This window comes from Globicephala melas, chromosome 15 (genome assembly GCF_963455315.2).
Source record: "Globicephala melas chromosome 15, mGloMel1.2, whole genome shotgun sequence".
Lineage (NCBI taxonomy): Eukaryota > Metazoa > Chordata > Mammalia > Artiodactyla > Delphinidae > Globicephala > Globicephala melas.
This window is the reverse complement of record NC_083328.1, coordinates 39,908,023-39,926,767: the sequence shown is the minus strand read 5'-3', so window position 1 is coordinate 39,926,767 and position 18,745 is coordinate 39,908,023. Positions and strand designations below refer to the sequence as shown.

The 18,745-nt window shown below is 47.4% G+C and overlaps 1 protein-coding gene across 1 annotated transcript in view; it reads right to left on the bottom strand.

Annotated features, from left to right (window-relative positions):
* SLC24A3 (solute carrier family 24 member 3) overlaps positions 1-18,745 on the bottom strand; it is a 460,077-nt gene that overhangs the window by 378,583 nt on the left and 62,749 nt on the right. Inside the window, exon 2 of the mRNA XM_060285209.1 lies at positions 16,046-16,174. Within this exon, the coding sequence (XP_060141192.1) occupies positions 16,046-16,174 (129 nt within the window). The remainder of the gene's footprint in view (positions 1-16,045; positions 16,175-18,745) is intronic.

Below are 18,745 nucleotides of genomic sequence, written 5' to 3'. Positions count from 1 at the left end.
CTGCCCTCCCTCCCCTGTCTCACTTCCCCACTCCCTGCTCCCAGGTGTTTCCTGGGCTCATCTCCCAAATAAACTACACGCACCCAAAACCCTTGCCTCAGCATTTGCTTCTAAGAGAACCAGGACTGAGTCAAGGTACTTGACGGTTACAGCAAGAAATGAATGATTGCCCAGAGTAGGCCAGCACTGGATAGTCGTGTGTGCATCTCAGAGGACCTACTCCAAGTCAACTTGTGTGTCAGGAAATGACAAGTAAACAAGGAACACCAAGAGACAAACGAAGATCCAGGCCAACAAAGGGTTCTGCTGGGACAGAGCTTGTCTGGGGAAACAAGGCTCTCGGCCTTTCCAAAGACCCTGACACCCACACAGTTCCCACCTGAGTGCGGGGCTGGTCCCCTTCCCTAACCAGGCATCTAGTTCCCCGTGCAGGTGCTTAGAGAGGGAACCCTTTCTCCCTCTGATGCTGTTTGTGATGAGAAGCATGCCCAGCTCCAGCAAGGAAGGATGCCATGCTGGCCCCCGGGAAGCAGCTTCCACAGCAGAACACGCATGGCTGTTGACTCAATGAATCAGACCGTGCTGTGGACCTTCATGGCCCTTCTTCGCCCACCTCCTATTATCACTGAATAACTGAATGTGCAGTGTTGCCTCTGGAGAGGTTAGAAGGCCTTAAGGATGAGGGAGATGGCCCCTCCCCTCCCCCCCCTCCACTTCCCTTCTTACAACCACAAGGTTGCAGAGTCCAGTTCATGGTTCTGCTCCAGAGGGAAGTGAGAGGGGACATTAGGGACGACTGGCCCTGTCGATAACTAACCTCCCCTGGCCAACCGAAGCTCTTACTAATTTGCCAGACATCACAAAAGTCTCTTTGAAAGTGGAACTAAAGTAAGTATCTAAGAAAAGTGACCAAAATCCTACAAGGCAGTTCCTGGGGAGAAATGTACCCAACATATTAACATTTGCGTGGAAAGTGTGTCACACGTGTATGTGTAATCTATACGCATACATGTCTATCTGCATGGTGTGTACGTGTGTGTGCATGTATAGTCAAGGACGTAGCTACACACAGAAACACGGATGCATCTCAAAAACCGTGTGCTGCTCACGAAGCCTTACATCAAAGAGCACATAGCGTATGATTCATGTACAGAAAGTTGTAGAACAGGCACAAACTCAGCTATGGTAATAGAACTCAGAAGAGTGGTTGTGTTGGGGTGGGCTGGGCTGGGGATTTCCTGAAAAGGGACATGAGGAAACTTCCTGGAATGATGGTATGTCTTATACCTTGGTGGAAGCTGGGCACGGGAATTTGCATATGTCATCACTCACTGGTGGTACACTTAAGACTTGTAAACTTCACTGTGTATAAATGTTACCCAAAAAGAGGGGTGAATAAATCATAAACTCTACTTAATGACACACGTGCTAAACCTATGTGAGACGGCGTGTATCTATTTCTGCAAATTACTTCAAAATTCACTAAAATAGAATGGCTTCATGGATGGATACAGGGGTGGAGAAATGAACAAACATGATAACGCCAGTAGAGTGAAATGCAAATTATAGAACTTAGGTGCTGAGTCTGTGGGTGTTCGCTGTAAAATTCTTTCAATTTCTCTGTATGTTTGCAAATTTTCATAATAAAATGCTGGAGTGAGGGAAAAAACTACCTAAAGGCAAGATTCTTGAGACTGGATGGGGAGAGAGAGGATGCAAGATTTTAACAACAGATGACACTGTGGCGTTGAAAAGACAATAATTCTAGATTCGTAACAGCTACTGCTGAGAGACTGTGTACACTTGGGAACCGCTAAGCAGATCCACCAGGCACCACATTATTTGTCCTGGGCCCCATAAAAGGAAACATCCTTCTGTGAGCCACAAACACACAATGATTCCTGCAAAGAGGCCAAGGTTCTGCGTGAAACTAGTGTCAATGATAAAAAACACCTGGCAGAAGGATGGATCCTGCTGTGTGACATCTTTCCTTCCTTTAAATTCAGTATTAAATTATAATTTAACTTAACGAATTGGTCTAGTATTTGTGGTTAAATGGTGCAGGCAGTAGGGAAACTTTATGTTTGTGGAATATGGAAGGACAGTCTCCCATGGGACACAGATCACCTTGTTTTGGATGAGCTGACTTAAGGCTTGTCCAAAGGGCAAACCCACCACGGTGAAAGGGGAGAGAAATGAACACAGAACAAGCCCAGCTGATTTCCCACCTTCTCACCGTCCTTTATTTCTTCTTCCTCTATCCGCTGATATCCACTCTGCACACCCAACCTTGCATACTCAGTCTTAAGACCCAAATTCCCATCACTGGTGACTTTTCTATGGATTTTCCCAGGGCAGTCAACAAGATTACAGAATAAGTGGAATTCCCATTCCCCAAGAAAGGTGCCCTGGGACGCAGAGGCTGATGCTAACAGGCTGTTCATGTGCCCAACATGTATGCTTTAAAAATTAAGAATATTTTTACTTTCCACCTAGGTATTACAATATTAGTACAGGCCAGATTGACTTTACTCTCCTCCTAGAGGAGAAGTGTCCATGCCCTGATCAGTGCCTGAGTAATAATCACATCCTCCTATGCATGACTAACTGAGGCCCTGAGCCCATGGTGGGTGCTCCAGAAACGCGCATCCGTTCACAGTTGGGTATTTGCTTTGTGCTAAGCTCTTCACACACTTTATTCCATTGACTCTCCATGGCAACCCTTTCTGTTTGTGCCATGAATTATCCCCACTTCGCAGGGGAGGAAACCCAGGCTTGGAGAAGTTAAATGACTGGTCCAGGGCCCCACAGCCCATGGATGTCAAAGCAGGACTCCTCTCCGGGTCTGTAGGACCCTGGACCACATCCCTAACTCCACCCAGAGGTACTTGATGCTTACAGAACGTGGGTATCCCTTACATTCTGGTTCTCACAATGACGCTGAGGCAGGGTGGGTACTCTGAGTGCCTATTTAGTGACCTTAGACCCCCTTCCCATGCTCCTGCCAGCGTGGCCTGACCCACTGGTCTGCAGCCTGTTCTCCTCCCTTCCTCAGCCCAGCGTCCCCGACCCCAGTGGCATGAGCCCTGAGATCCCGCTGCAGGCTCAGGGCTGAGGTGCAAGGTCTTGGCCGGGATGGACAAGCCACTGGGCTGGGCTCACATCCACTTCGTTCTGAGTAAGCTTCTAAAAAAGGCTGCTAATCTTTAATTCAGGGATTTTCTTGTTCTATGACAGAAATTTCAGCCACACTAATGGTTTCACACTATATCAGGAACCTCAGAAGCGCCAGTATGATAACCCAGACGTGGACTCATTTAACCTTCCTCTCCAAGGTGGGAAGGGAACCTTGTCATCCCAGGCCAGTCCCGGGGGATGCAAACTGTTGGGTGGCCATGGGAGCCCCTGGTGGAGGAAGAAACAGGCTACTGCCTGATGCCCAAGTGTGCGGTCAGTGGGAACCATACTCAGCAGGTTAACTCGGACACACCCTCCCCCATCCCTTGGCCACACTGCCGGTTGTTCCTGGGAGCTTGTTTAAAAAGTCTGAGGCCTGGGAGGCTGCTGGGAGCCTCTGGGGAGAGAGGCTGGGCCCTCCCCGGGCCACCTCCTACCCCAAAGCTCCCAGAGGCCATCCCAGGCCTGAGGGTATCCAGATCTGGATGGGAGGGCCGCAGGGAGAGGCAGTCTGTGCCCCGAGGCCCTGCCCTCAGGCCCATGGTTGCCTGTGGGTCAGCCCTACCCCTGGGTCAGCCCCTGCTAAGGAGGGAGGGAGCTGGGGAGGCTCCGGGTGAGGAAGGCAAGGTCAGAGCCACTTAAGGACCAGGCAGAGACATTCCCTCCTGACGCTCATAGACACACATTTTATTTTATTTTATTTCTTTTGAATTTTATTTTATTTATTTTTTATACAGCAGGTTCTTATTAGTTATCTATTTTATACATATTAGTGTATATATGTCAATCCCAATCTCCCACTTCATCCCACCACCACCACCACCCCTCCACTTTCCCCCCTTGGTGTCCATACATTCGTTCTCTACATCCATCTAGTTCTGCCTTGCAAACCGGTTCATCTGTACCATTTTTCTAGATTCCACATATATGCATTAATATACAATATTTGTTTTTCTCTTTCTGACTTACTTCACTCTGTATGACAGTCTCTAGGTCCATCCACATCTCTACAAATGACCCAGTTTCATTCCTTTTTATGACAGAGTAATATTTCATTGTATATATGTACCACATCTTCTTTATCCATTCGTCTGTTGATGGGCATTTAGGTTGCTTCCATGGCCTGGCTATTGTAAATAGTGCTGCGATGAACATTGGGGTGCATGTGTCTTTTTGAATTATGGTTTTCTCTGGGTATATGCCCAGTGGTGGGATTGCTGGGTCATATGGTAATTCTATTTTTAGTTTTTTAAGGAACCTCCATACTGTTCTCCATAGTAGCTGTATCAATTTACATTCCCACCAACAGTGCAAGAGGGTTCCCTTTTTCTCCGCACCCTCTCCAGCATTTGTTGTTTGTAGATTTTCTGATGATGCCCATTCTAACTGGTGTGAGGTGACACCTCCTTGTAGTTTTGATTTGCATTTCTCTAATAATTAGTGATGTTGAGCAGCTTTTCATGTGCCTCTTGCCCATCTGTATGTCTTCTTTGGAAAAATGTCTATTTAGGTGTTCTGCCCATTTTTGGATTGGGTTGTTTGCTTTCTTAATATTGAGCTGCATGAGCTGTTTATATATTTTGGAGATTAATCCTTTGTCCGTTGATTCATTTGCAAACATATTCTCCCATTCTGAGGGTTGTCTTTTCATCTTGTTTATAGTTCCTTTGCTTTCCAATGCTTTTAAGTTTCATTAGGTCCCATTTAGTTATTTTTGGTTTTATTTCCATTACTCTAGGAGGTGAGTCAAAGAGTGATATATGTCAAAGAGCGTTCTTCCTATGTTTTCCTCTAAGAGTTTTATAGTGTCTGGTCTTACATTTATGTCTTTAATCCATTTGGAGTTTATCTTTATGTATAGTGTTAGGGAGTTCTCTAATTTCATTCTTTTACATGCAGCTGTCCAGTTTTCCCAGAACCACTTATTGAAGAGACTGTCTTTTCTCCATTGTATATCCTTGCCTCCTTTGTCATAGATTAGTTGACCATAGGTGCGTGGGTTTATCTCTGGGCGTTCTATCCTGTTCCATTGATCTATATTTCTGTTTTTGTGCCAGTACCATATTGTCTTGATTACTGTAGTTTTATAGTATAGTCTGAAGTCAGGGTGTGACTCCTCCAGCTCCACTGTTTTCCCTCAAGGTTGCTTTGGCTATTCTTTTGTGTCTCCATACAAATTTTAAGATTTTTTCTTCTAGTTCTGTAAAAAATGTCATTGGTAATTTGAAAGGGATTGCACTGAATCTGTAGATTGCTTGGGGTAGTATAGTCATTTTCACAATATTGATTCTTCCAATCCAAGAATATGGTATATCTCTCCATCTGTTTGTGTCATCTTTGATTTCTTTCAACAGTGTCTTAAAGTTTTCTGAGTTACAGGTCTTTTACCTCCTTAGGTAGGTTTATTCCTAGGTATTTTATTCTTTTTTTTGCAATGGTGAATGGGATTATTTCCTTAATTTCTCTTTCTGATCTTTCGTCGTTAGTGTATAGGAATGCAAGAGATTTCTGTGCATTAATTTTGTATCCTGAAACTTTACCAAATTCACTGATTAGCTCTAGTAGTTTTCTGGTGACATCTTTAGGATTCTCTATATATAGTATCATGTCATCTGCAAACAGTGACAGTTTTACTTCTTCTTTTCCAATTTGTATTCCTTCTATTTTTCTCCTCTGATTGCCGTGGCTAGGACTTCCAAAACTATGTTGAATAATAGTGGTGAGAGTGGACATCCTTGTCTTGCTCTGGATCTTAGAGGAAATGCTTTCCGTTTTCACCATTGAGAATGATGTTTGCTGTGGGTTTGTTGTATATGGCCTTTATTCTGTTGAGGTAGGTTCCCCCTGTGCCCACTTTCTGGAGAGTTTTTATCATAAACGGGTGTTGAATTTTGTCAAAAGCTTTTTCTGCATCTATCAAAATGATCATATGGCTTTTATTCTTCAATTTGTTAATATGGTGTATCACACTGATTGATTTGCGCATACTGAAGAATCCTTGCTTCCCTGGATGTATGATCCTTTTACTGTGTTGCTGGATTCTGTTTGCTAGTATTTTGTTGCGGATTTTTGCATCTATATTCATCAGTGATATAGGTCTGTAATTTTCTTTTTTTATAGTATCTCTGTCTGGTTTTGGTATCAGGGTGATGGTGGCCTCGTAGAATGAGTTTGGGAGTGTTCCTTCCTCTGCAATTTTTTGGAAGAGTTTGAGAAGGACGGGTGTTAGCTCTTCAGTAAATGTTTGACAGAATTCACCTGTGAAGCCATCTGGTCCTGGACTTCTGTTTGTTGGAAGATTTTTAATCACCGTTTCCATTTCATTACTTGCGATGGTCTGTTCATATTTTCTATTTCTTCCTGGTTCAGTCTTGGAAGGTTATACCTTTCTAAGAATTTGTCCATTTCTTCCAGGTTGTCCATTTTATTGGCATACAGTTGCTTATAGTAGTCTCTTAGGATGCTTTGTATTTCTGCAGTGTCCGTTGTAACTTCTCCTTTTTCATTTCTAATTTTATGGATTTGAGTCCTCTCCCTCTTTTTCTTGATGAGCCTGGCTAAAGGTTTATCAATTTTGTTTATCTTCTCAAAGAACCAGGTTTTAGTTTTATTGATCTGTGCTATTGTTTTCTTTGTTTCTATTTCATTTATTTCTGCTCTGACCTTTATGATTTCTTTCCTTCTACTAACTTTGGGTTTTGTTTGTTCTTCTTTCTCTAGTTCCTTTAGGTGTAAGGTTAGATTGTTTCTTTGAGATTTTTCTTGTTTCTTGAGGTAGGATTGTGTTGCTATAAACTTCTCTCTTAGAACACACATTTTAAAACACTGCCAAGTAAACCTCCACCCTGGTGTTTCTCAGGGGAAGATCTCTTAGAAAACCCAGGGACCCCCGAGATGGAGTCTCCTAATGAATGACTATCCGTGTGACTCACGAGAACTGCTGAACGGGTGAGGAGCCCCCACAAGACAGGCCTGGCGCCTTAAATGCGGCAGACACCCTCCGTCTGTTTGTTTGTTTGTTAGTTAGTTTGTTTGTTGAGGGGCAGGAGGAGATGAGGCCCAGCTCCCCTCCCCTCGGCCAGACTCCCAGGGCCGGCTGACCAGAGCTGTCCAGGGCACGCAGGGGGCCTCAGGCCGTGCTCTCAGCCTCAGCTGCACCCTGGCATCCCTGGCAGCTTTCCAACCACCGGTGCCCGGCTCCCAGTCCCAGAGACTCGGGTTTCCTTGGCCTGGGGTGGGGCCTGGACTGAAGTCTCCTCAGGGTTCCTCACGACGCAGTGCACACGCCACGCCACAGGAGCCTAGGAAATCCGGATGGCCGGGCCCCCTCCCCAGAGGTTCTGACCTGCAGGGCTCAGGTGGCGCCCGGGAAGGGGCATTTCTGACAAGCTCCCAGGGCTGCTGCTGGCACTGGTCTGCCCCACCGTGAGAACCGCTGCCCTCAGGCAGCTGAGAGCACTCAGGTGAGGACAGAGTGGTGCCCTCCTGGGGACCCCCAGACGCAGATGTGACTTCAGGCTGACTCCGCTCACAAAAAGGCGAGGGGACACAGCCCAGCCTTGGGGCAAGAGGTCAGAAAAGGCAGGAAATGCAAATGCTGGTCCTCGCTCTGCTGCCAGCCAGAGGTGGACCCTAGAGACGCCCCTTCACGCCTCTAGACCTCGGTCCTGGCCTCATCAGTGAAACGAGATTACCTGTGGAACAAGATAAGTTCCAAATGCATAATTCAAGGAAAGAGCCCCCAGTCAGCCCAGGCATGGTGCTGCTGCAGAAGCAGTTCAGGAGTGGGGACCAGGCAAGAATGAACCCCAGAGGGCTGGAGACGCACCCAGGGCCACATGTGCTCCTTGGCCACAAAGGAAGAAGTGGCCATTGCTGCCACAGACCACAAGGGTGCAGCCGAGGAGAGCTGTGGGGCCAGGAGCTGGCTGGTGCTTGAGCCGACCCCACGGCGGGTGTCCCCAGCACCCCCCATTCCATTGCCTGCGGCCTCCACACACAGGTGTGCTCACTGTCACCACGTGCTCACCTGCGGCCGACCCTGCACGAATGCGTCACCCTCTGACCCAAGGGGAAGCAATTCCAAGGTGCAAGGAAGATTGGACAGGTGGTCTGGACACCCCAGACACTCTGGAACAAGGAGTTAGTCCAGATCAGGGGTTTTCAAGCATTTTTAGAGGATGAACATCCATTCTTCTCTTAAACAAGACCCCCAAGGATCCTTCTGGTAACAAAGATGACGGAGCCACGATTTATTGAGCACCTACTAGGACTGAGGTTTTGCTGTTTTACGAAACCTATGTCACTTCATGCGCGGGCATCTTAATCTGCATTTTACAGATGGCGGAAATGAGGTTCAAAGAATTTAGGAAACTCACCTGGCATCACATAGGTCGAAAGTGACAAAACTGAGATTTACGATTTACTCTGGAACCCAAGCTCTTTCCACATTACCGCCAATGACTTCACGCATTCTCAAACACTCACTGTTTTTCCTAGGCTCCTTGCATTTACAAAGAAAAGATGCAATTTGCAAACAGACACAACTGGGACAATTTCTACCTGACTTGTGATCCTCTCAAGGTGAAAAGAGAATCGAATTGTGTCACCTAACCAGGTGAGAATCATGAAGCTTAAACCAAGAGCTAGGCCAGCCTCAGAAGATGTAAGTTTGGGTTACGATTTCTCTATACAGGGGGTATACTGCTTTTGAAATAAGATAGGCATAAAGGAGAATTGAGAGGTTTGTTTTTTCAATAAGAAACAAGTCTGGGGGAAAAAACTGCTTTCTCTTCTTCCAGGGCACTGGGCTAAAATCCATGTGCCAGGCTCCCTTACAGTTAGAAATGGTCATGGACTGAGTCGTGACCAATGGAATGTGAGCGGGAGGGAGGGTCTGGTCCATAAAACTCAGCTATGCACAGCCCTCCTGGTTCTTTCCCCTTAAAGCAGAGAAGTGTGAGGACAGGGAGCCTCAAAATGGAAGGTTCCAGAGTCCATGGACCACCTCTAGCAACAAGGCCACCCACAGACCAGAACTTCACATAAGAAAGAAAGAAACTTCTTTTATATTACCCCAAGGTCTACAGGACTTATTTGTTACAGCAGCTACGACAACCTAATCCAGTAAAGAATGTGACACAGATTAAAAAGCAGATCTCAATCAGTTTCTAAGATGTTCCACTTAAGAATGTCAACAGCAATTATTTGAATCATTATGAAAATTACAACTGCAGAGAGAAGTTAGTGAAAGTTATATGAGCTAGTACAATAAAGTAAACACTTTAAAACTTAAAAAACAAAATCTTCGTTGTTTCCTGGGTTCAAACCCAGGGATAAAACACGGAGGTGACTGAAAATTGTCATTCCTAATATTCTGGAAATATTTGGTTAAATCAAATATAGCATTAAAATTAACTTCACCTATTTCTTTTCAAGTATATAATGTAGCTACTAGGAATTTTAAAATTACATCTGTAGCTTGCATTATATTTCTACAGGACCGTGTTCCTCTAGATCATGCAAAGGTCATATTTTCTAGATGATTATTTTGACATGCATTGATTATCCACAGGGGACAGTTGGGGGTCATTTATGCACTCTGGGTCTCATTTTGTTCATGCAAAAGGTGAGCGATTTGGACCTTTAGTGCTCTGTAGATTGGTCATGCCCAGCCCCGTGGTATTAAACCAGCTGACCCTGATGTTATGGTTTAAACTCGAGAACAGCAGGATCCCAACCCTGCCTTTGTTCACAACCTGGACCTGGACCAGCCTGCGCGTGCTTGCCACTCCGAGCCTGGCCTCCAGGCTCTGCTCATGGTCCACACCTACCCTTGGACTCACCCCGTATTGCTTCTCTCATCCCCACCTCTGACTTTCCTCCTCTAGGACGCTCACATGTGACTCTTAGATTGTGTGGTTTCTGGCCACTCTGGTAAACAACCACCTGATCCAGTAAACATTCCTGCACAGCCCCGTGGGGCGAGTGCCCACCAGCCTCTCTGTCCTGCAGCAAAGGCTCAGGGTGGCTTCCCCACCCCCAGAGACCTCAAACCCTACAAGCCAGGCAGAGGGAGAGAGCCGAGCACTTTATCAGAAGAAAACGAAAACAGAAACAGACTTACAGATCTCGAAAACAAACTTATGGTTACCAAAGGGGAAACATGGGGGAGGGATAAATCAGGGGTATGGGGTTAACATACACACACTACTAAATATAAAATAGACAACCAAAAAGGATCTACTCTATAGCACAGGGAACTATACTCAATATTCTGTGATAACCTATATGAGAAAAGAATCTGAAAAAGAATGAATATATGTATATGTATAAGTGAATCACTTTGCTGTACACCTGAAACTAACACAATGTTGTAAATCAACTATACTCGAATAAAATTTTAAAAAAAAGAAAGAAAGAAAATACAGTGATCTCAGAGCGAAGCCCACGCCAAAGGCTATCATTTTTTTTTTTTTTTTTTTTTTGCGTTATGTGGGCCTCTCACTGTCGTGGCCTCTCTCGTTGCGGAGCACAGGCTCCGGACATGCTGGCTCAGCGGCCATGTCTCACGGGCCCAGCCGCTCTGCGGCATGTGGGATCCTCCCGGACCAGGGCACGAACCCGTGTCCCCTGCATCGGCAGGTGGACTCTCAACCACTGCGCCACCAGGGAAGCCCCAAAGGCTATCATTTTAAATAGCTTCCTTCTTCCCAAGTTTCTTTGAAAGAGGCACTCTGAGGAAAAGATCATTTCCTTAAAATATCAAAGAACTAAGAACCAAAAGATGATAGATTTTTTTTCTGAAAACAGACTGAAAAGTGTAGAAAGAAAATTCTGCAGAGTGTACCAATAAATATTGCCAAGAGTCCATCTCCGCTACAGTTGTGTGCCACCCTCAACATTACAGTTAGCTAACTTAATTTTCCATGGATCGAATTTATTCAAAGTTGAGTTTCTCACGATAGGTCATCTGAGTAAACAGTTTCAAATGTTATTTGCCAAAAGACAAGGTTTCCAGGCTTGAGATGAAATCGCAGTGTCAGGCTAAGAAAACAACCTTAAAAATTCACAGAGGGCTGGAACGATGGCAGAAAAATTAGAGCCTGGAACTCAGTCTTTTTCATACGGATCTAGAGGAAAAACTTACAAAGTTTCACCAAAACCATGTCTTGGAAGAGGCAAGGGAAGAATGCCATTTAAAAAAAAAATCCAAAAAAACCCAACATGTCTTTTTTTTTTTTTCTAAACATCTTTATTGGAGTATAATTGCTTTACAATGGTGTGTTAGCTTATGCTTTATAAACAAAGTGAATCAGTTATACATATACATATGTCCCCATATCTCCTCCCTCTTGCATCTCCCTCCCAAGGGCCTGCCTGGAGCCTCTGTCCTGCATGAAGTCTGCTGTGACCGTTCTGTTTTCTGAATGTTTTTGGTAGAAAGTATCTGTAACTACGCTGTCCGATATGGACATTCAGCGGCCCCTTAAGTTCAAATTAATTTAAATGAAATACAATTAAAAATTCAGATTCTCCGTTGCCCTAGCCACACATCAAATTAGCCGGTGGCTGTGTGTGGTTCCTGGACAGCACAGGACATAGAACATTTCCGCCATTGCAGAAAGGTCCATTGGACAGGCTGGTCTAGAATGTCCATTTGTCTTTGAAAGTATCTCCTGTCTTTCCAGCTCAGTTGCAAACATCTTGAGGACATACAGGGGATATGTAAATCCGAGAGCCCGTCTCTTACCTGGGTCTTGGGGTCGCACTCACCTGGGTTTGAATCTTGGCCGAGAAGCTGAGGGCAAGATAGTCAGACTCTCTGAGCCTTTGTGTGCTTCTCTGTGAGATGGAGATGATCATTCTGACCTTTCGCAGCTGCTGTGAGGGTTGGGAGTGACGTCATCAGGTGTGTGTACCCAGCTTGGTGCTGCGGATGGAGGGTCCACAGTGGGACCTCACTCCTGAATTTCCCACTGTCTGCTGGGGGCACCCGTCCCTCCATCACATGAGCATCAAGGAACTAAATACATCCTCCAGCCCTTCCTCTCGGGGATGGGCAGATGTGGCCTGTCTGGGTCAGTCCTCAGGCGGCCCAGGCCCGAGCAGTGGCCCGCTGGGTGGAGCGACTCAAGCACCATCTTGTAACAGAAGATCTCCCCGTGTTGTTGAGCTCAGTGCCTCTGAGGAGCCCTCTGTTTCTATAAGAACGTCATCAGGTCATCGGGACGTCCCCGGTGGTCCAGTGGTTAAGACTCCACCTTCCAGTGCAGAGGGTGTGGGTTCGATCCCTGGTTGGGGGAGCTAAGATCCCACGTGCCTCGCAATGAGGCCAAAAAAAAAGAGAACGTCATCAAAACATTGTCACCCAGTTGCCTTGGTGCTCTTTCCAGAAAGCTGTCAGAAGTCTGCTTCTTACCCTTGACTGAACAGATCTTTTATGAAGAAAGTTGAGCGCACTCAGAAGATCCTGATTTTGAGTTGAAACGGAATGGGATTCATCTTCTCTACCCCTAACCCACTGGAGGATGAGGGGACCAAGCTGGTGGGAGCCAAGGCCCAGCCACAAAACATTGCCCAGCTGCCCTGAAGAGGCCGGAGCGCCCTGTCCGTGGTGGGTGTTACCCGTGCTGGGACGGCGTGGGCTTCTGCTCCCAGAGGCTCCGGTGTGGGGCTGGGAGGCGAACCATCGGGACAGCCTCTTTCCTCTTGGTGACGGTGTCGCCGAGCGGGGCGCGCTCACGGGGATGGTGTCAGGGCTCTGTCTGTGCCGAAGGCTGAGCGTTTCCACGGGGACCCGAGCGTTTGGGGGCCAGGCTGGCCGTGGGGGCAACAGTGTCCGGGTCACAGATGGGAGTTACTTTGGCTCTGGTTGTAAAGCGTGCCCAGTGCTGTTCTGACGTCACAGGGCTTCTCAGGCTGTGTTCTCGGAAACCCTGGCTGGAGAGGCCGTGGGTGTGAGTGAGGTTGATTTGGAGGCTGGCGATGGGGTGGCCTGTGTTCTGGGCCTGAGAACGGTTGGGGGATGGGGCTGGCTTGCTTCGCAGACGTTCATTTCCTCACCTGAGAAACAGACCTGGGACTGCTTTATCCCATCTGTCCCTTCTGTTGCACAACTGCAATCGTTTCAGGCGATTTCAAGAATAGGAATTCACAAAATCTTCCACCCCCGAGATGCCCAGCTCCACTTCCCTTGGTAAATTACTTCTTTGCATTCCCAGAATCCCATGTCCTACCGTCAGCCTCGTTTTATCCTTCTCCCCCATCCACTTTCCTCTCGCTGTCCATCTCCCTCCCCCTCCCCCTTCCCCTCCATCTCCTTCTCCCCTCTCCCTCCCCATCTCCCTCTCCCTCTCTTTGGTAACCAGGAGCCCTGCGGGACAGGGGCCTTATTCAGTGGCAGTTCTGTCTTTGGTGGGTGTGGCAACCTTGAGATGGCTCACTCTTCATATGACAGCTGCCACTTTAAAGACGTGTTGGCTGAATAATATTCCGTTGTATATATGTGCCACAGCTTCTCTATCCATTCATCTGTTGATGGACACTTAGGTTGCTTCCATGTCCTGACTGTTGTAAATAGAGCTGCGATGAACACTGTGGTACATGACTCTTTTTGAATTATGGTTTTCTCAGGGTATATGCCCAGTAGTGGGATTGCTGGGTCATATGGTAGTTCTATTTGTAGTTTTTTAAGGAACCTCCATACTGTTCTCCATAGTGGCTGTATCAATTTACATTCCCACCAACAGTGCAAGAGGGTTCCATTACTCAACCATAAAAAGAAACGAAATTTGTAATGAGGTGGATGGACCTAGAGTCTGTCATACAGAGTGAAGTAAGTCAGAAAGAGAAAAACAAATACCGTATGCTAACACATATGTATGGAATAAAAATAAATAAATAAATGGTTCTGAAGAACCTAGGGGCAGGACAGGAATAAAGACACAGACGTAGAGAATGGACTTGAGGACACGGGGAGGGGGAAGGGTAAGCTGTGACAAAGTGAGAGAGTGGCATGGACATATATACACTACCAAACGTAAAACAGATAGCTAGTGGGAAGCAGCCGCATAGCACAGGGAGATCAGCTCAGTGCTTTGTGACCACCTAGAGGAGTGGGATAAGGAGGTGTTCTGTTCTTGTGGGCTGAGTCACTGCTCTCCTGCGATGGCTTTCACGTGCTTTATTCTCTTACACCTGTCACTCTGAGAATGGCATGTCTTGAAACAGTAAACAGCACCACTCACAGAGAGACAGCTCCACCACCCCAACACACAGTCCCAACTACAGGAAGCAGAAGCCCTCCATCACCACTGGCCCTGCGCAGTGCTGGACCCAATCCCGAGAGCGGGGCACTGTATCTGTCTGACTCCATTCTTTCCCATACGAAGGTACACCCAAGGCGACGGCTGGGCCCCCTAGTACTGAATCTCCTGTCTCTGACATCCCAGTCACCGCCTGCCTACTAGTTGCAGAGATGTTGACAACTCTTCGGCTGTAAGACCAGATCAGCAAACAGGGTTCCCGGCACAGCAATGACCTGCCCTTCAGGCCAGGCCCCTGCATGCCCAGCTCTCAGAAGACAGGTGGCTCTGTCTGCACAGTGGGACACTTGAAACCTCTGTCCCCAGTTTTCATTTCTAGCTCACGCAGCTGCCACACGCTTCACTCACTTCCAAGAGTATTCCTCCCAAGCATTAATAACAGCCGCAGGAACCTTACATTCTCTAGCTTAAGGGATAGAGATCATGTAGGGCTGTAGGTTGTTTTTTGGCCGGGAGGGGGTCATCTCTTTTTAGTTCTTCCAGCTGTGGGAAAGGGAACCTCTATCTACCTTCCTAAAAAAGCGCAGACACACAATTTCACCTTCTGTCCTCCGAGGACTAAGGTTCTTTGGGCTGCAATGAAGATGGTGTATGTCCTTCTAAGATGACACTCAAAACGAGGCCGGCCTTTGCATGTGGGATCACTGTGTGGTCGAGCTCACCACACACTTGAGACCCAAGACCCCACCAGCCAGGGAAGGAAGACCCCCCCCAAGATCTGAGAACTCCGTGTCAGGGTTGACAAAGTGGCCACAGGCCTGGTACATCCCACAGCTCGCGAGCTAAGAATGGTTTTTAAATTTTTAAAGAATTATAAAAATCTTTTAAAATATACTATAGACGCAGTAACGAGTCTGCAAAGCCGAAAATATTGCTGTCTGGCCCTTCCCGGGACAAGGTTGCTGACCCCTGGTCTAAATGAGCAGGACCTCAGCCGTCCAGAGGGTACCTGCCGTTTCCTGAGCTGAGTCCTCAACATTCCAGGTCCTCTTCATCCCCCTATGTTAGTTTTCCCTTTAAGTTCAGAAACAGATATCAAATGTTCCGAGGAAAGGCACAATAGCTATCAAACATAACAGCTGATAAACAAACGTTCACTTCTTCCAAGGAGCTCAACATCACAGGTGAGGATCTGGTTCAACACCTGTGCCTTGACTGTGACAGAAACAAGGCTCCGATTAACAACTAGCCAGAGACGATTCCAGGCATCAAAGCGAAGATGCCACAGAACGTCCTCACCCATCCTGCTGCTGACTCAGGGATCCTCTGGGCAGCCCCAGCATCCACATTTGATAACGGTATTTTGACTCACCTTCTCCCCCACTGTCCGAGGGAAAGAAAACAGAGGCAGAAACACACTTGAATTGTCCCCTGGGATCTTGCCTTTGAGTTTCTTAGACACCTGCCCCTAAATATCCTCAGAGTCTCTCTGGATTAGAACTCAAAGGACAAACACAGCATCCAGCTCTTCCTGGGCTTCCACCAGAGAGAACGGCGGCCCGGCCCGCAGCGCAAAGCCCCCAGCGCAGCCACCGTCTTACCTGGTTCAGTGCAGTTCTTGCTGCTCCGCGGCCCTGCATCTTCTGAAGTCAGCGAGTCATTCACCTGCATTAACTTCCTGCCCACGGTCCACTGTCTGTCTTGCCCGATGAGGTCCATGAAATCAAGGTCTGGGGAGAAAAAGGTCACAGCCACACATCACTAACAGCTGGGTGTCACCTGTCCCCAGGCTGGGTGCCCAGCGCCTTCAGCCATCGGCACTCAGTCCGGCCAACACCCCTTAGACCTCTCACCACCGTCGCTCACCATCCTGCCCCCACCTCCCAAGGGCTTCCTCGGCTCCTGGATCCTACTGGCTCCCACAGCGGCAGCCCTCAGCCAACGGCTGGGAGGGGGCGGTGTATAAACACCTCACGCTCCAGTGGGATGACTCTGAAGTGTGTGTTCTACCCTAGAATCCAGTTTTCCCCACTGGGATGACTCTCCAGGTGTCTACAAGGTGACTCTCCTGATAAAACGCACTTTATTGGTCGCTGTCCTTTCCTGTCTTAATTCCCTGCACCCAATAACATGCTGAGAAATGTTGAACAACCAACTCTCCAGGGGAAAAAGTCCTGGTCTTGTATCCACTGGACAACTTCCATGGTGTGAATATTCCCATCATGGCCAATTTCGAGCTACCAACGTGATCTCACTGAACGTGGACTTGGGAAAAAAGGGCACGGTTGGGTCCGCTAAGTCAGGGTGACTGGCACCTACACACCAGCATCTACTCCTTGACCAGTACTTCCCTGAACCGCCTCCCAAATACACCACCTGCCACTGACCACCTGCTCAGGATCTGCTTCTCGGGGTCACCCAGGCTAAGACACCACAACAACACGCCCAGAGCCTGGGCCAGTGCATCCCACATAACAAGATTTCAGTAAATACGAGATGAGAGCGTGAACAAGGGGAAAGTCGATCACTGAATGCGTGACTAGGGCTGAGGTCTCCGGCTGAGATGCCCATGGGGATGGACGTGCCAGGAGAAAGAACAGAGATGGAAGGGCCTGTCGGGGGAGAATATGGTGGCTTCTGCTTAGGACGTGTTGGACCTGAAGCGTCTGTGGACCATCCACAGGGCAGCGTGCTGCCCGGGTAATGTGGGTGCAGACACCGCAGGGCGGACAGCTAAGCTACACAGAACATCAGGAGAATCGTAAGAAAACAGGGAAGAGTATGGCATGTGTACGGATGCAGTTTCCTAAAGAGAAGGGAATGGAAGAAGAAACCATGGGAAACTCAGCATTCCTTCAGAGCAGGTAGAGTCAAAGCATTCAGCAAAAGATCATGAAAGGAAGGAAAAGAGCAAGGGAAGTGGTGTCACAGAAGGTAAGCAGAAAGAGAATTTCAAAAAGGAAAAAGTGGCCGATGGCCTTGACTGCCGTGGACCAGTCACGTAAGACAAATGCAAAGACACAACAGAGCGGGACCTCAGAGGGTCACTGGGATGTGGAAACACCAAGCACAGATGGCTCTTTCTAGTGGCTTGGAACTCAAGAAAGATGTGACATGAGGCTTTGGCTACCTCTCGAGTGTCCAGAGTTGCTGTGGTCAGAAAATGGATCTAAGAACAAGACAAGGTTCTAATTCATGGGCCCAGCGGCCTTCGCAAAAGGCCAGAGGGTGCGCCCCACCGAGCCACACCAGCACAGTGTTCTGAATTGGTCAATGAAGAGCTGAAGGTCATCATACCCTTTCCTCAATTTCCATGGGGATTTTAGTTTCCTAAATGATACCACTTTCATTTTATAACTGGAACCTCATGACAATGCTCAGGAAAGAAAGAGGGAGCCTGGGCACTGTCTCTCTGCCCACTGCTGTCTCTCTGACACCTAATCACTGCTGGCTCAGAGGAGGTACTCCGTAAGTATGTGTCAGAGTAACCATTCCCACTTCGTGGATGGATAAAGTAAAACTCATGGAAGTTTCTGGAAATCACAGTGCTTGTAGGCATCTCACCTAAAGCCAACAGGACACACAGTAACATCCGTAGCTCACAAACTGAGGTCTTCCTCAGTCAAATGGAACCTGCTCCACATGTAAAATCATCAAGTAGCTAATTACAACTTTTACACATTAGCTAGGACAGCCCCTAGGTTTATTCTCAAAAAAATGTAGAACGTGGGGCCCAACTAGAACAAGCAATAACTTAAGACTCTGAAATACAGAAACCTACATGATGGCCAGATATAGCCATAATTGTGAGGACAATCCCAAAGATATTTCAAGGTCAAAGCAAGGCATCTGTGTACTCCTGTTCACCTGAATGGTTAATTCTTAGGATTAAGGACAGCGACAAGCAGAGGGAAAAAATTGCAAAAAACTCATAAACAAGGAATAAGGTCAGTTGCCTTAAATTTCAACAGGCAGACCTAAAATGCGAATATTACACCATATTATCATAAAGGATCTAAGAGTGTGGAGAAGGACACCCCATTTGTCTCAGGTTGGGTTTCCGCAGAAGCAGCCCCTGAGGACATGGATTTGAGCACAGGTGGTTTACATGGGGGGGTGATCTCGGGAAGCACCCGTGGTGGGACAGGGCCAGGGAGCCAGCCAGTGGAGGTGTGTTTCAAGTTTCAAGTTGCTAAAATGGGTGAACTAGCACTTGACCCCTCTGGAAATCTCTGTGGGGCCAGTGGAGACATGCAACTCAGACACCCAAGGGGTGAGGGAGCTGGGGTATTTATCCACCT